General features: G+C 45.0%; 2 protein-coding genes and 1 gene segment (V, D, J or C); all 3 read right to left on the bottom strand.

The window, feature by feature from the left end:
- LOC112620195 (immunoglobulin delta heavy chain-like) overlaps window positions 1-16,069 on the bottom strand; it is a 233,042-nt gene that overhangs the window by 80,809 nt on the left and 136,164 nt on the right. The gene's annotated exons all lie outside the window — the stretch shown is intronic.
- The window catches only part of LOC112620203, a 119,099-nt gene that overhangs the window by 76,529 nt on the left and 26,501 nt on the right, over window positions 1-16,069 (bottom strand).
- LOC112620198 (trypsin-2-like) lies at window positions 3,656-11,388 on the bottom strand. Of its 4 annotated transcripts, XM_025378486.1 has the most exons (6): window positions 7,020-7,059; window positions 5,841-6,000; window positions 5,610-5,651; window positions 4,696-4,952; window positions 4,163-4,299; window positions 3,656-3,860 (listed from the first exon to the last, which is right to left on the bottom strand). In XM_025378486.1, the coding sequence occupies exons 1-6, from the start codon at window positions 7,057-7,059 to the stop codon at window positions 3,708-3,710; spliced, it is 789 nt and encodes a 262-aa protein (XP_025234271.1). In that variant the 3' UTR covers window positions 3,656-3,707. The 4 variants fall into 4 exon arrangements, with proteins under 4 accessions (XP_025234271.1, XP_025234270.1, XP_025234272.1 ...); XM_025378485.1 differs by lacking the exons at window positions 5,610-5,651; window positions 7,020-7,059 and adding an exon at window positions 11,307-11,388; XM_025378487.1 differs by lacking the exon at window positions 5,610-5,651 and having other exon boundaries at window positions 7,020-7,070.

Genomic DNA, 16,069 nt, shown 5'->3' with positions numbered 1-16,069 from the left:
GAGACCCACTGCTCAGAGACCCTTTCTCCACCTTAATCACTGATGAGCTCTAATCACTGATGGGCTCATACCTAACACTGCTATATTTAGATGATGCATGGTGCCTGACAGTTTTACAAAAAATTTCACAGAAGCAACAGTCGTGCATTGTTTTCATTTTTGGTGAGTTTCACAGTTTAACTTCCCACAAACATGCAAATTATGATTTGTGCAGAGCAAAAGTATTTCCATTTATAAAGGAAGAGACTGAGATATAGAATGATTCTGTCTTTCCCAAGAATACAGATCTTGGCAGAGCTGATCATAAGGCCGACAAGCCATGGAGTGCATTGTGAAGTGTGGGTATTGCTGCAGGTGGCATCTAAAAGGAGATTTATTGAGGATCAAGACAGAGGGTCCCAGAGGACAAACTGTACATCCGATTCCTTCCTGGTGCCTTTCTTCCTGGCAGACAGAGACGATTGAATTCATCTTCCTCCTGGCACCATGTCTCAGAGCCTTACCTTGCCATATTTCCAGACCCATCCAGGCCATGACTACCCTGTAGATGACACACCTTTCTGCTCATGAATAACTGGCCAAGCCTGAGGCAGCCAGGTTTTGGAGCATTGATAATATGGGCTTTTACTGTGTTGTCCCTAAACATGTTGTTTCATTTTGCCCCTTGTCATGGGGTCTTCACAGAACTCCTGCCTTAGTGGATAAGAAGAGACTCTTGCTCTAGCGAGTGTAGACACCAGTGTGTACTAAACAGGGATGTGAGCCTTGGTAGAAGATGGAAAATTTGTTTGGAAATGGGGATTTTTGGATCAGTGCTTGTGGTTCTGACTCTCTGTCTGAAAGGGAACACCCAAGAATATGAGGATTTCTGTATCTAGAGCTTGAAGACTAGCCTTCTCCAGTATTTTGCGCTCTTCCTTAAATGATCACAGTATAGTCTGAGGTCAGCTTTCTTCAAAAAAGACGGATCTTACTGGCAGAGAACATAGCTATAGATGGAGACTATTGCCTCATACTATAGACTCAGATGTGTAGGATAGGATCAGATCCAGCTGCCCAAGCTCAAATTGGATTATATGGCATTCTTGGTACTGTTCATTCTGAACCAGAGATTTCTTTGTCTACTTCTCTAAGACATCTTTCTGACTTGTGTTTAGTGCTTAGCCCACCAAACCACTGTCCTTCAATTATGATAACAGTGAATCATTTCTGTGTGCTTACTATATACCACGTAACTTACTATAGGGCGTGTAACTCATATAAGTTAAGAATGTTTTTTTCATTTTATCATCACAACTACCTATGGGATTGCCCATTTTACAGATGATCAAATGAGCTTTCTGGAGGTGAATGACTCTTCCATCTCCCAGAGAGCAGCTCCCAGTCAGAGCCAGCCTTGCCTGCACTCAAGACCTTGGCAAAGCAACCAGAGCTGGAAAGAAACATGAGAGAAGCTTTCAATGATTTTCAGCCACTTTGTCCCCCTTTTTTTCTCTACCCCTCTCCTGCATTTTTCTCCATCTCCAGGTACATTTCGGGATGTGGATGCCTGTCCCCATACAAAAACACTTGGGATTCATTCCTGATACCCCAATTCATCCCAATATCCCCCCTGCCTTTTGTCTTGGATTTTGAATAAGCTTTTTTTTTGGCTTGTTTTGTGTTTTTGGTGGTGGTAGTGTTGGTTCAGTTTACACTGACTACTTGGAAGAAATGCCGTGGTTATCTGTGATTTTCATGCCCTGTTTCTGCTGACAACCCTTCTGAGTGGGGTGACTCACTTTCCTGTATAAAGATACCTAATGGTCCACTTAGGAGTTGGAAGCAACCGTCTGCAAGGCCATTGGGATCCTTACGTCTGCCTCTTGGCTTCAGATAACCAGCTGGGCTTGGACAGGAAATATCTGAATGGAGACAGGAAACTGTGGAAACTAACACTCCCTGCCCAGCCCTGTTTCTGTGAAGCATTTGGTTCTTCCCTTGACTCTTGAGTTATGATATTCAGATGAGGCATTGATATTATGGTAAGAAAGGGAAAAAATGTATCTATCTCATCTGTCTATCTATCTACTGGATATATATCTCCTAAAGCAGACAAACCCAAGGCTGTAAGGTGAACTAGGGTCTGCGTTTGGACTCCATAAAAACAAAATCCATGTTGAACAAAGTGATGTTTCTATGCAGTGACTTTCTCGGTGACCTGTGTGTATCTGTCCATTGTGTGTGAGCCCTGAGCCCTGTTTTCCTCTGAAGATATTGAGTGGTAGACATCTCCTCACACCAACCACACATCTGGAGCACAGATGGCCCTCTCAAGGTAATTGATCTTACACATCTACTCTTTACCAAACAAGTATCTGATGCACACTTGGGAGTATTCCACAGCATGTGGACTGCGGTCCTCTGTGTTGGCCAGGAATCCTGTGCTCCATGTAGGTTTTACTCTACTCATCATTGCAATTTGCATGCTGGTCCGTGGACACTTGGAGGTCTGTGCTGTGTTCCCTGTAACAGGAAATGTGCTCTGAACTTGTCTGTCTCCCTTGGCTGCTCCTGGCCTTTGGTACCAGCTCCCAGGGGTGTCCACAAGCACTTGGGACAGAAGGTGAAGGTGGAATTTCGAAGAGAAGATTGATTGGATCTTCGGTGACAAGCTTGGATAAGTTACGGACCCAACATGGGCCCTCTCAGAATTGCCAAGAGGAGGCTTTGGCAGGTGCTAGAAGTGCCATGAGGCCTGTCTCCCTCTGCTCGTCCCGTGGGTGCAAGCCAGCCAACGTGTGGCCAGAGTGTCTGCATGGTGTCACAGCCCTCAGATGTCTTTCCTTCCACCTTTTTTTAAAGAATCCCAAATAACTCACTTGAAGTGTGTTAAAGGTGAGCAAGTTTTATGAAAATGAATCTTTCCTCAGTTAATTAATCAAATGAGTGAATCCTGACCCTCTCTAGTTTCTTTCCCTGGTCAGAGTGGGGAGCTGGTGGTAGCTGTGGGATTCACTGTGGCATCCTACCCCAAAGGCGAAGAAGACAAAAACGCGGCGTGCAGAGCTGGGCTTGATTCCCAAGTGGAAGTCCGGCTCCCGCTATGGTAGGCGGGACATCTCTCTAGCTGCTCACAGAGATGGAACTAGGGAATTGAGGGAAGAGTTAGGGGGCCAGGGAGATTTACTTGAGTCTGATTTTCCAGGTGAATGGGAAGCGGGGCTTTGTCCAGGGTTTGGTGCCTAAACATTCCTGGGAGAGGCATGTCATCACCATCAGCATTTGTCATTACTGTTGTATTTTAGCAAGAAGATTCAGCTGGTCAGATTTTTTGGGTCACCTTGAAGATGCTGACACATTTTGTGTGCTGTTATTGTTCTGAAGGTAGATTAGCTCTAACCGCTGTAAGAAGCCCAAATAAAAATCAATACCTCCCCCAAGACCACCTTTCTGAAACACATGTTTCTCTAGAAAACACTGCCCCCCTTTCTCCCAAGCTTCTTATTATTTTTGGATTCCATCTCTTTGTATGTGCTAATCTAGTGTACCATGCAACACATTTTGGGAGCTGGGTGCTCTGCTTATCTTCAAGGGCAATAGTTGTGTCTGACCGGAGATTGGAAGATTGTTTCCAGTGTGAAGGAGTGTGAGGGAGCAGGCACACACAAAGACAGTGAGAGCAGTGTCACTTTAGTGGTATGGAGACAGCAGAGGGACTGGGGGCTTTAGCTGTTGGCAGCTATGGTGTCTTCAATCCAGTCCACATAGTTGTAGACCTTGGTGTAGACTCCAGGCTTGTTCTTCTGGGCACAGCCATAGCCCCAGGAGACAATTCCTTGGAGCTCTCCGTTGGAGACCACAGGGCCACCAGAGTCACCCTGGGGAGAAGGGAGAAGTTGTATGAAGAGAGAGATAGAGGAGAAAAATAGCTACATTTACTCTGAATCTTAAAAGAACCCCTTTCCAGGCAGCTCTGTGGCTCCACGTCCTTCTCATGGTGGTCCGTTCTCTGTTCTTCCTAAGCAGTCAGCATGCAGCCCAAGGGAGCCTTCCTCAATTCTCCATGGGGGCACTACAGGGAGCCTCCTCAGCCCCGCCACTTTGGGAGTTCAAATCTTTTTCCTGGGTGGGGCCTGGGTATCAGTGGGAGCCTCTGCATGGGAAGGGTTCTCCAAATCACCTGGCAAGAATCCTTGCCTCCCTCAAGGAAGCCCACACAGAACATGTTGCTGGTAATCTTTCCAGGGTAGGAGGCTTCACACTCAGCCTGGGACAGCACAGGAGCATCCAGGCACTGCAGCTCGTCTGGGTAGTCGGCTGTGAGGATCAGGAGGAGATGAAAGAAAGTAGAAATGTGGGTCAGGCCAGAGAAAGAGACAATAACATAGGATGGAACACTGAATAGGAACACTGCCCCTGGAGAGGACTCCAAAACTTAAGTCTTAGCAAGGGACTCTGGCTTTTAGTCCCCAAAATGATCATTGTTCAACGCCTCCCAAGACGTGATCATAGCAAGTTCTCCATTTGTCCTGTCTTTTGATGTTAGGAGCCCATTCCTTCAGATTTTGCATCTCTCTGGTGCCCAGTACAGAGCCTACGGTCACTAGAAATGAGTATTAAGCCTGGAGGCAAGAGGATTCAACTTAAGGGGTATGCTTCATTCGGGAAATTGTGAGGATAGAGGGAAGTAGAAGGACAAAGGGTCCCACTCACCACCAGAGCTCAGAGTGTTGCCCCAGCCGGAGATGAGGGCCTCGGCGCCAGCAGCTGGAGGGGCGGTGGGCAGAGGGATGGTGGACACATGGTCATTGATGACGGCAGGCCTGGAGAGCTTGATCAGCAGGATGTCATTGTCCAGAGTCTTCCTGTTGTATTTGGGGTGGCGAATTTTCTTGGCTGCATTGATGAACTGCTCATTCCCTTCCAGGACTTCGATGTTGTGTTCTCCCAGTCTCACCTGGATGCGTCCGCTGGGCAGGGCAGGCATGGTGAAGACCTTCTCTCACAGCCGCGGCACCCATCCCACCTTCCCCAGGGTCCTTAAGCTCCCTGCTTATGACAGCTCTGGAGGGATCAGGTGGGCTGTGTAGCCATATCACATGGGCAGTAGAGGGATGTGGATCAGTGTAGGTGTGAGACCCAGGACCTTTCTGCTTCAGAGGTTGGTGGTAGTGGGGTGGGGAAGAGTCAAAGTGATCCCACCAGAGGCTTCCCTTCAACCCACCTTCACAGCCTCTGTCCCACAATCTCCATAGTCACTAGCACTGTGGGCACAAGGAGCTCCTTGTAGTTTTCCCAGCATTCTTCACCCCAGGTCTTTGCTAACTGTGCACAGTGCCTGTTCCTCCCTCCCTTCTTGGCCTGGTGAGCACCACCCTTCTGTGTAATCTAATCCAAGGGTAGCCATAACATTAGTATCTCTTGGGAACTTGTTAGAAATGTAAATTCTTGGTCCTTACCCCCATCTACTGATCAGAACCCTGGGATGGGACCCAGTGATTTGTGACTTAACAAGCCTGCAGGTGGTTCTGGCGCCTACTTAGGTTTGAGAGTTCTTGATGGAAGCAGCGGTCTCAACTCTGTCTATGCACTCTACAGTTACCAGAAGTAGAGTGTTATATACTCACTGATATTCACCCCCTCTTCCTGAAAACTTTGAGTTAATTGCCCTGGGATAGGACACAGGCATCATTATTTTTAAAACTCTTTCTTAGGTGACTTTAATGTGTAGCTATCCAGCAAAAGGATAGCTCCACCACCTATCCCATCCATCTTACCCAACCTCAGTATTTCTCAGGGCTGAAAGCTCTCCCAGGCAGCCTGGCTGGGAGTTTTGCAGTCAGGGGCCCCACACTTACAGCTTCCAGCAGTGACCTGCTGACACCACCCACTGCTCCCTGATGAGGGAGCCACCACAGAAGTGGTAGCCAGAATTCAGGGACACCTGGTAGGGGACAGAATTCTCCTCACAGGTGTAGCCCCCAACGATCTTGTCATCATCATCAAGGGGGACAGCAACTGCAGTGGAGATGGGAAGGGAGAAGGCAAGTCATTAGTACATTAGGGGTGGTGCTCCCAGGCTGCGGTTCCTTCCTGCTAATTAGAAATCCTTAAGAAGCACAGTGAGGCTAGGCAATGGAGGGAGTGCTGTCACCCCTGGTAAGCATCACTGGATGTGGCTCCCAAGTCTCTGTGTCTGCAGGGCACATAGCTAGGTACCCTGCAGGGGTTCAGATCTCTCCTGGGGTCACCAGGCTAAGGAAGCAAGAAATGTCCTCACAATACTTGGGATATTGTGATGTGTCTGTCTCACCCACTGAATGCTTCTCTCTTTCATTCACCACCTGTGTACTCCACCTTGCTATTTAAGCCCTGGATGGTCAGGATACTTTGGCCAAGCTAGGAAAACCCCCTGTCTGTGTAGACCTGGCCATGACCAGCTTCCCCCTCAGCCCAGGTCTGTGCAGTGAGGGCAGAGTTGAGGGCAGCCCCAGGCTCACTTTGGCAGAACAGAGGTAGATGTTATCATTGGCCAATAGAACAGCAATTTTTAACCTTGGCTGCATGCCTGGAAATGTTAAAAATTACTTGGGAAGCTTAAAAGCCCAGGACACAGGCTGCACCCCAGACAAATGAAGTTAGAATGTCTAGAGTTGAGTCTCTGGCATGAGTAATTTTTCACCCTCCCTAGTTGCATCTGAGGTTCAGAGTAGCTATAATATTGCTATTCTGGTGCTGTCAGAGAGAAGCCTGAAGCCTACTGCTTCATTTCATGGGCCAACCCAACTGGTCTCCCTTCCAAGCTTTGGCAACCACAGCTGGGATATGGATGAATGACAGTGGTGGCAGTGAAATCAGGGAGAAGTTGAAACAAGTGAGGCTTAAAGAGAGCCCAAGGAGGACGGGAAGTAGAGATGCCAGCTGGAGGAAATAGAACATCAGAGCACAGTCAAAAGAGGAGAGGTAGCAAGAATGGAAGGGCATGTGTCTGCCAGGAAAGGGTGTGGGTGGGGTCTGAGGCAGGGCATGATACTCACCAGCAGCTCCCACAAAGGCAAGGATCAGGAGTGGATTCATGGTGGTAGAGTGTGCCTGACTGGTGGTGGAGGACCCATCTTTATACCTCCCGAGGATCGGGAGAGGACGTGTCTGTGAGGTGAGGGTCACCACGCCTCCCAACACAAACAAACCTGCAGCTTTCCCCTTCCCAGGGTCTTGCATCAGCTCAGCTACGTTTGGCCACTCTGTGGGTTTGTGATTCACAGGTGATAAGGAAACTTGCCTTCTGAGAGGAGAGAGGGAAACTGGCTGTTTCCTAGAAGGATGCTGGGATGGGGAAGACAGGGAAAACCAAGCCCCAGATCACAAAGCTGGGCTTTCTTTATTTTTTTTATTTTTATTTTTACTATTATACTTTAAGTTCTAGGCTACATGTGCATAACGTGCAGGTTTGTTACATATGTATACTTGTGCCATGTTGGTGTGCTGCACTCATCAACTCGTCATTTACATCAGGTATAACTCCCAATGCAATCCCTCCCCCCTCCCCCCTCCCCATAATGGGCCCTGGTGTGTGATGTTCCCCTTCCCGAGTCCAAGTGATCTCATTGTTCAGTTCCTACCTATGAGTGAGAACATGTGGTGTTTGGTTTTCTGTTCTTGTGATAGTTTGCTGAGAATGATGGTTTCCAGCTGCATCCATGTCCCTACAAAGGACGCAAACTCATCCTTTTTTTATGGCTGCATAGTATTCCATGGTGTATATGTGCCACATTTTCTTAATCCAGTCTGTCACTGATGGACTTTTGGGTTGATTCCAAGTCTTTGCTATTGTGAATAGTGCCGCAATGAACATACATGTGCATGTGTCTTTATAGCAGCATGATTTATAATCCTTTGGGTATATACCCAGTAATGGGATGGCTGGGTCATATGGTACTTCTAGTTCTAGATCCTTGAGGAATCACCATACTGTTTTCCATAATGGTTGAACTAGTTTACAATCCCACCAACAGTGTAAAAGTGTTCCTATTTCTCCACATCCTCTCCAGCACCTGTTGTTTCCTGACTTTTTAATGATTGCCATTCTAACTGGTGTGAGATATCATCTCATTGTGGTTTTGATTTGCATTTCTCTGATGGCCAGTGATGATGAGCATTTTTTCATGTGTCTGTTGGCTGTATGAATGTCTTCTTTTGAGAAATGTCTGTTTGTATCCTTTGCCCACTTTTTGATGGGGTTGTTTGTTTTTATCTTGTAAATTTGTTTGAGTTCTTTGTAGGTTCTGGATATTAGCCCTTTGTCAGATGAGTAGATTGCAAAAATTTTCTCCCATTCTGTAGGTTGCCTGTTCACTCTGATGGTAGTTTCTTTTGCTGTGCAGAAGCTCTTTAGTTTAATTAGATCCCATTTGTCAATTTTGGCTTTTGTTGTCGTTGCTTTTGGTGTTGTAGACATGAAGTCCTTGCCCATGCCTATGTCCTGAATGGTATTACCTAGGTTTTCTTCTAGGGTTTTTATGGTGTTAGGTCTAACATTTAAGTCTCTAATCCATCTTGAATTAATTTTTGTATAAGGAGTAAGGAAAGGATCCAGTTTCAACTTTCTACTTATGGCTAGCCAATTTTCCCAGCACCATTTATTAAATAGGGAATCCTTTCCCCATTTCTTGTTTTTCTCAGGTTTGTCAAAGATCAGATGGTTGTGGATGTGTGGTATTATTTCTGAGGCCTCTGTTCTGTTCCATTGGTCTATGTCTCTGTTTTGGTACCAGTACCATGCTGTTTTGGTTACTGTAGCCTTGTAGTATAGTTTGAAGTCAGGTAGCGTGATGCCTTCAGCTTTGTTCTTTTGACTTAGGATTGTCTTGGCAATGTGGGCTCTTTTTTGGTTCCATATGATCTTTAAAGCAGTTTTTTCCAATTCTGTGAAGAAACTCATTGGTAGCTTGATGGGGATGGCATTGAATCTATAAATTACCTTGGGCAGTATGGCCATTTTCACGATATTGATTCTTCCTATCCATGAGCATGGTATGTTCTTCCATTTGTTTGTGTCCTCTTTTATTTCACTAAGCAGTGGTTTGTAGTTCTCCTTGAAGAGGTCCTTTACATCCCTTGTAAGTTGGATTCCTAGGTATTTTATTCTCTTTGAAGCAATTGTGAATGGAAGTTCATTCATGATTTGGCTCTCTGTTTGTCTGTTACTAGTGTATAAGAATGCTTGTCATTTTTTCACATTAATTTTGTATCCTGAGACTTTGCTGAAGTTGCTTATCAGCTTCATGAGATTTTGGGCTGAGATGATGGGGTTTTCTAAATATACAATCATGTCATCTGCAAACAGGGACAATTTGACTTCTTATTTTCCTAACTGAATACCCTTTATTTCTTTCTCTTGCCTGATTGCTCTAGACAGAACTTCCAACACTATGTTGAATAGGAGTGGTGAAAGAAGGCATCCCTGTCTTTTGCCAGTTTTCAAAGGGAATGCTTCCAGTTTTTGCCCATTCAGTATGATACTGGCTGTGGGTTTGTTATAAATAGCTCTTATTATTTTGAGATACCGTTCCATCAGTACCTAGTTTATTGAGAGTTTTTAGCATGAAGGGCTGTTGAATTTTGTCAAAGGCCTTTTCTACATCTATTGAGATAATCATGTGATTTTTATCTTTGGTTCTGTTTATATACTGGATTATGTTTATTGATTTGCGTATGTTGAACAGCCTTGCATCCCAGGGATGAAGCCCACTTGATCATGGTGAATACGCTTTTTGATGTGCTGCTGGATTCGGTTTGCCAGTATTTTATTGAGGATTTTTGTATCGATGTTCATCAGCGATATTGGTCTAAAATTCTCTTTTTTTGTTGTGTCTCTGCCAGGCTTTGGTATCAGGATGATATTGGCCTCATAAAATGAGTTAGGGAGGATTCCCTCTTTTTCTATTGATTGGAATAGTTTCAGAAGGAATGGTACCAGCTCCTCCTTGTACCTCTGGTAGAATTCAGCTGTGAATCCATCTAGTCCTGGACTTTTTTTGGTTGGTAGGCTCTTAGTTATTGCCTCAATTTCAGAGCCTGCTATTGTTCTCTTCAGGGATTCAACTTCTTCCTGGTTTAGTCTTGGGAGAGTGTAAGTGTCCAGGAAATTATCCATTTCTTCTAGGTTTTCTAGTTTATTTGTGTAGAGGTGTTTATAGTATTCTCTGATGGTAGTTTGTATTTCTGTGGGGTCAGTGGTGATATCCCCTTTATCATTTTTTATTGTGTCTATTTGATTCTTCTCTCTTTTCTTCTTGATTAGTCTTGCTAGCGGTCTATCAATTTTGTTGATCTTTTTAAAAAACCAACTCCTGGATTCATTGATTTTTTGGAGGGTTTTTTGTGTCTCTATCTCCTTCAGTCCTGCTCTGATCTTAGTTATAGCGGTCAGCGTCCCCCAGTAGACATCTACAGAACTCTCCACCCCAAATCAACAGAATATACATTCTTCTCAGCATCACATCACGGTTATTCCAAAATTGACCACATAATTGGAAGTAAAGCACTCCTCAGCAAATGTACAAGAACAGAAATTATAACAAACTGTCTCTCAGACCACAGCAATCAAACTAGAACTCAGGACTAAGAAACTCAATCAAAACCGCTCAACTACATGGAAACTGAACAACCCGCTCCTGAATGACTACTGGGTACATAATGAAATGAAGGCAGAATTAAAGATGTTCTTTGAAACCAATGAGAACAAAGATACAACATACCAGAATCTCTGGGACACATTTAAAGCAGTGTGTAGAGGGAAATTTATAGCACTAAATGTCCACAAGAGAAAGCTGGAAAAATCCAAAATTGACACTCTAACATCACAATTAAAAGAACTAGAGAAGCAAGAGCAAACACATTCAAAAGCTGGCAGAAGGCAAGAAACAGCTGGGCTTTCTTAGGCCGAGGAGATGGTTAGAAGAAGGGAGAATGGCCTGGCTGTTTAGGAATCCTTTTAACTATTGGGGATGTATTTAATGTACTTAAGGAAGGACAAGCGTTGGTAACAAGCTTGGCTTTTCAGTGTCCTGGAGCCCCCAAGAGAGGAGGAAAGTCTTATCTAAGGTTCATTCCTGTGAAAATGAAGATGCTTCTCTCCAGTCAGTGTGCGGGCACGTCAAATCCAAGACTCTGGGAACAAGAATTCCAACACTAACGGATAAGGAGAAGGGAGACTCACATTCCATAGAATTCTGGGCTTCTAGATGGCTCTCCTTCCTACCAAGGCTTAAGGATGGGAAATGCTGCAAAGAAGGAGGGACACAGGTTATGTAGGAACTTACTCAGTGCATCTGGAGGATGGAAAACCAATGGCACACTCCTCCCCTTCTTCAATGTGAAGACATTTGTCTGTCTCATGTGCATTCTGTCATAGGTTCTCTTCATGCAGCCTCATGGTTGCCCTGGCAAACTGCACTCAGGGTGAAGCAAACTGACCCACCTGCTTGGGGTTGACAGCGTGAACCAGAATGACATGGCCCCTGATCAGATGTCAGAGTATGAACTTTTCAGTATCCTGGAGCCCCCAAGAGAGGAGGAAAGTCTTATCTAAAGGCTTGTTCCTGTGAAAATGAAGATGCTTCTCTCCAGTCAGTGTGCGGGCATGTCAAATCCAAGACTTTGGGCCATAGTAAATCTGGGTTATGATCTGATCTGAGAATCAGCAGGAGGTAGAGATTTGAGCACGTGGTAAATAGGTCACATACTGGGATCAATAACGAAGATGTCGAGGGGTGTGTCTAGAATTTTCTGTCTTAGATGCAGTGAGATTATGCTGGACTCAGTACAAAGTGAATCTTCCCAGACAATATCCTGATTTGGGCCCTACCAAGGCTATTAAGACACAGTTGTGTAATTGACTGAGGCACAACTTGGCCAGAGCAGTGTGGAGATGGAGATGCTGTCTCTCCTCAAGTCTAATGATGTAAGGAAAGAAGGAGTTTCCTTATGAGGGTGCTTTCCCTTCTCAGCAACTCAGAGTTCAGGTTGGTGATGGGCAGGAGTGAGCAGAGTTCAAGGTTGAATTGTTTGAAAGGTAAAAGAAGCAGGGATATTCTGGAGACAGTAAACCAAATGAGCAAAACTCAGAAACTTGGTGGTGAAATTGGACATGCCAGGGGGATAGAGGGAGGAAGCAAATGGAAACCAGAGAGAATCGGAAAAAATTCCAAAGTGGGGCCGGTGGAGTTGAGAGGACACACGGAGATCCTTTGGCTCTAGCTTCTGGCATGGCCGCCGAGTCAGCTTCCCCACAGCCAGGAGACCCACAGCTCGGAGACACCCTCTCCACCCCGTACCTCCACTAATCACTGATAGGCTCATACCTAACACTGCTGTATTTAGATGGTGCATGGTGTCTGACAGTTTTACAAGAGTTTTCACATAAGCAACAGTGGTACATTGCTTTTCATGTATGCTGAGTTTCACAGTTGAACTTCCCGCAAACATGCTAATTATGATTTGTGCGAGCAAAATTATTTCCATTTGAAGAGGAAGACAATGCGATTCAGAAGGATTCTGTCTTTCCCAAGAATACAGATCTTGGCAGAGCTGACCATAAGGCTAATGGAAGCCATGGGAATTGCTGCAGGTGGCATCTAAAAGGAGATTTATTGAGGATCAAGACAGAGGTCCCCAGAGGACAAACTGTACATCTGATTCCTTCCTGGTACTTTTCTTCCTGGCAGAAATAGATGATTAAATTCCTCTTTCTCCTGGCACCTTGTCTCAGAGCCTTACCTTGCCACAGTTCCAGACCCGTCCAGGCCATGACTACCGTTTAGATGACACACCTCTCTGCTCACGAATAACTGGCCAAGCCTGAGGCAGCCAGGTTTTGGAGCATTGATAATATGGGCTTTTCCTGTGTTGTCCCTAAACATGTTGTTTCATTTTGTCCCCGTGTCATGGCATTTTTGCAGAACTCCTGCCTTAGAGAATAAGGAGAGACTCTTCCTCTAGCAACCGTAGACACCAGTTGTGCCCTAAACAGGGATGTGAACCTTGGTAGAAGATGGAAATTTTTTTTGGAAAAGGGGATTTTTGGATCAGTGCTTGTGGCTCTGACTCTCTGTCTGAAAGGCAACACCCAAGAATATGAGGATTTCTGTATCTAGAGCTTGAAGACAAGCCTTCTCCAGTATTTTGTGCTCTTCCTTAAATGATCACACTATAGTCTGAGGTCAGTTTTCTTCAAAAAGGAATGACCTCACAGGCAGAGAAGACAGCTATAGGTGGAGACTGTTACCTCATACTGTAGACTCAGATGTGTAGGATAGGCTCAGATCTAGCTGCCCAAGCTCAATTTGGAGGACATGCCATTCTTGGTACTGTTCATTCTGAACTATAGATTTCTTTGTCTACTTCTCTGAGCTATCTTTCTGGTTTGTGATCAGTGCTTAGCACACCAAACCACTGTCCTTCAATTATGATAACAGTGAATCATTTCTGTGCTTACTATATACCACATAGCTTACTATACAACATGTAACTCATATAAGTTAAGAATGTTTTTTTCATTTTATCATGACAACCACCTTGGGATTTTACATTTTATGCATGATCAAATGATCATTTTATAGATGATCAAATGAGTTTTCTGGAGGTAAAGTGAGGCTTCCACCTCCCAGTGCAGCAGCTACAATCCACAGCCAGCCCTGCCTGCACCTAAGACCTTGACAAAGCAACCAGAGCCAGAAAGAGCCATGAGAGAAGCTTTCAATCACTTCCAGCCACTTTGTCGCCCATTTTTTCTCTTCTCATCTCCTGCATTTTTCTCCATCTCCAGGTACAGTTTGGGATGTGGACGCCTATTCCAATACAAAACCACTTGGGGATCCTTTCCTGATACCCCAATTCATCTCGATTTCCCCCCTCTCAAGTCAGATCTTACCTACCTGTTTGGGTCAGAGACATGTGTATGTTAAAATCCCCAAGGAAGGTGGCAGGGACTGTGCCCTGAGATGATTATTGGTGAAGTGGATTTATGTTTCATTTCAGTTTAAGAGAATGTTGCTGTGTCTCTGCCCAGAACAGACAGCCCACTGTGGCCCTGGGTGATGACGGAAGCCCACAGAGGCCCAGGTTTGTGTGCTGTGTCTGCCAGTGTCTGCAGAGCCAGAATTGAGCTAATCCTGTGAAAGTACAAGTGCTGATGGGCAGTTGTATGGTCGGTTGCTATGGGGCTTGTTGAGCTCTCAAATTCCAGGTGACAAGATCAATGCATGCTTGAGGGGCCCTGTCCCAGCAGGCTCTAGTGGCTGCAAACTGGTTCAGGTGTGGAAGATCATACCACTTTACCTTTGGTTTTTCTTCGAAAACTAAACAATGAAAGACAGATGAAAACAAGAATTCTACCAGTGGGCAGGCAAGAATTCTCTTGTGGAAAAGGGATGTTTGTGGCTCTTCCCCATGTTGGCCTTGAAAGCACTTGGCTGCAGAATGGCTACTATTAAAATGTCAAAAAATTGGAAGATGCTGGTGAGGCTGCAAAGGAAAGGGAATGCTGATACACTGTTGGCCTGCATGTAAATTAGTTCATGGAAAAATTAACGCAGAAAGCATTTTGGAGATTTCTGAAATAATTTAAAACAAAACTACAATTCCACCCAGCAATTCCTTTAGTGGGCATTTACCCAAAGGAAAATAATTGTTCTGCCCAAAAGACACATGCTATTGAACATCTTTCACAGCACTATTCACAGTAGCAAAGCTGTGGAATGAACCTAGGGGGCCATCAGCATTAGACTGGATGAAGGAAATGTGGTACATATACACCGTGGAATACTATGCGTCCATGAGAAGAATGAAATCATGTCCTTTGCAGCAACATGGATCTACTTGGAGACCATAATTCTAAGGAAATTAACATAGGAACAGAAAACCAAATATCATGTTCTCATGTATAAGTGGGAGCTGAGCATTGGGTACACATGGATATAAATATAGGAACCATAGACACTGCAACTACTAGAGGAAAGAGAGAGGGAGGGTGGAAAGGGCTGAAAAACTAACTATTGGGTGTTATGCTCGTGTCTGCGTGATGAGATCATTTGTACCCTGAAGCTCAGCATCACACAATAAACCCATGTAATGGTCCTGCACATATAGCCCCTGAATCGAAAATAAAAGTTGAAATTATTTTTTCAAAAATGGGCCCTCGGCCAGAAGCAGAGGCTCATGCTTGTAATTCCAGCACTTTCTATCACTTGAGGTCAGGAGATCAAAACCAGCCTGTCCAGCATGATGAAACCCTGTCTCTACTAAAAATATAAACAACAACAACAACAAAGAAATTAGCTGGGCATGGTGGCAGGCGCCTGTAACCCCAGCTACTTGGGAGGCTGAATCACTTCATCCTGGAAGTTGGAGGTTGTAGTGAGCAGAGATGATGCCACCGCACTCAAGCCTGGCTGTAGTTCAGCCAGAAGGAGATGTTTTGTGTGAAGGCTGAGGTGGAGCTGTTCGGAGCCTCTGTGACAAGGAGGCCCTAAGCCATGGCGGTGGACACAGTTGCAGCTTTCTGCTTCTTTGCCCTTTAGTCTGGCCCCACAGGTGAACAATACCAGCCTCAATCCCGAGCACATGCTCTGGAGACCCTCACATCTCACAGTTCCATGTGAGCAAATGGACTGGGAAAGCTGTGTGGCCTGAGAAAAGGCAACCATGGCCTCGCTTTCACATAGTATTTTGTCTTGAATTTTGAATAAGCCTTATTTTATTTTATTTTATTTTTTGTTTTGTGTTTTTGGTGGTGGTGGTGGTTTATTTTACACAGACCACTTCGAAGAAATCCCATGGTTATCTGTGATTTACATACCCTGTTTCTGCTGGCAACCCTTCTGATTGGGGTGACTAACTTCTCTGTGTAAAGAGTCTACGTGGCCCAGGTAGGAGGTAAAAGCAGCCATCTGGAAGGCCATTGGTATACTTACGTCTGTCTCTTGGCTTCAGGTAACCAGCTGGGCTTTGGTGGGAATGATCTGAATGGAGACAGAAAACAGTGGAAACTAACACTCCTCGCCCAGCCCTCTTTATATGAAGTGTT

This window comes from Theropithecus gelada, chromosome 3, assembly GCF_003255815.1.
Source record: "Theropithecus gelada isolate Dixy chromosome 3, Tgel_1.0, whole genome shotgun sequence".
In the NCBI taxonomy this organism is placed as follows: Eukaryota; Metazoa; Chordata; class Mammalia; order Primates; family Cercopithecidae; genus Theropithecus; species Theropithecus gelada.
The sequence above is the reverse complement of the archived record's forward strand: the minus strand, read 5'-3'. Positions and strand labels throughout refer to the sequence as shown.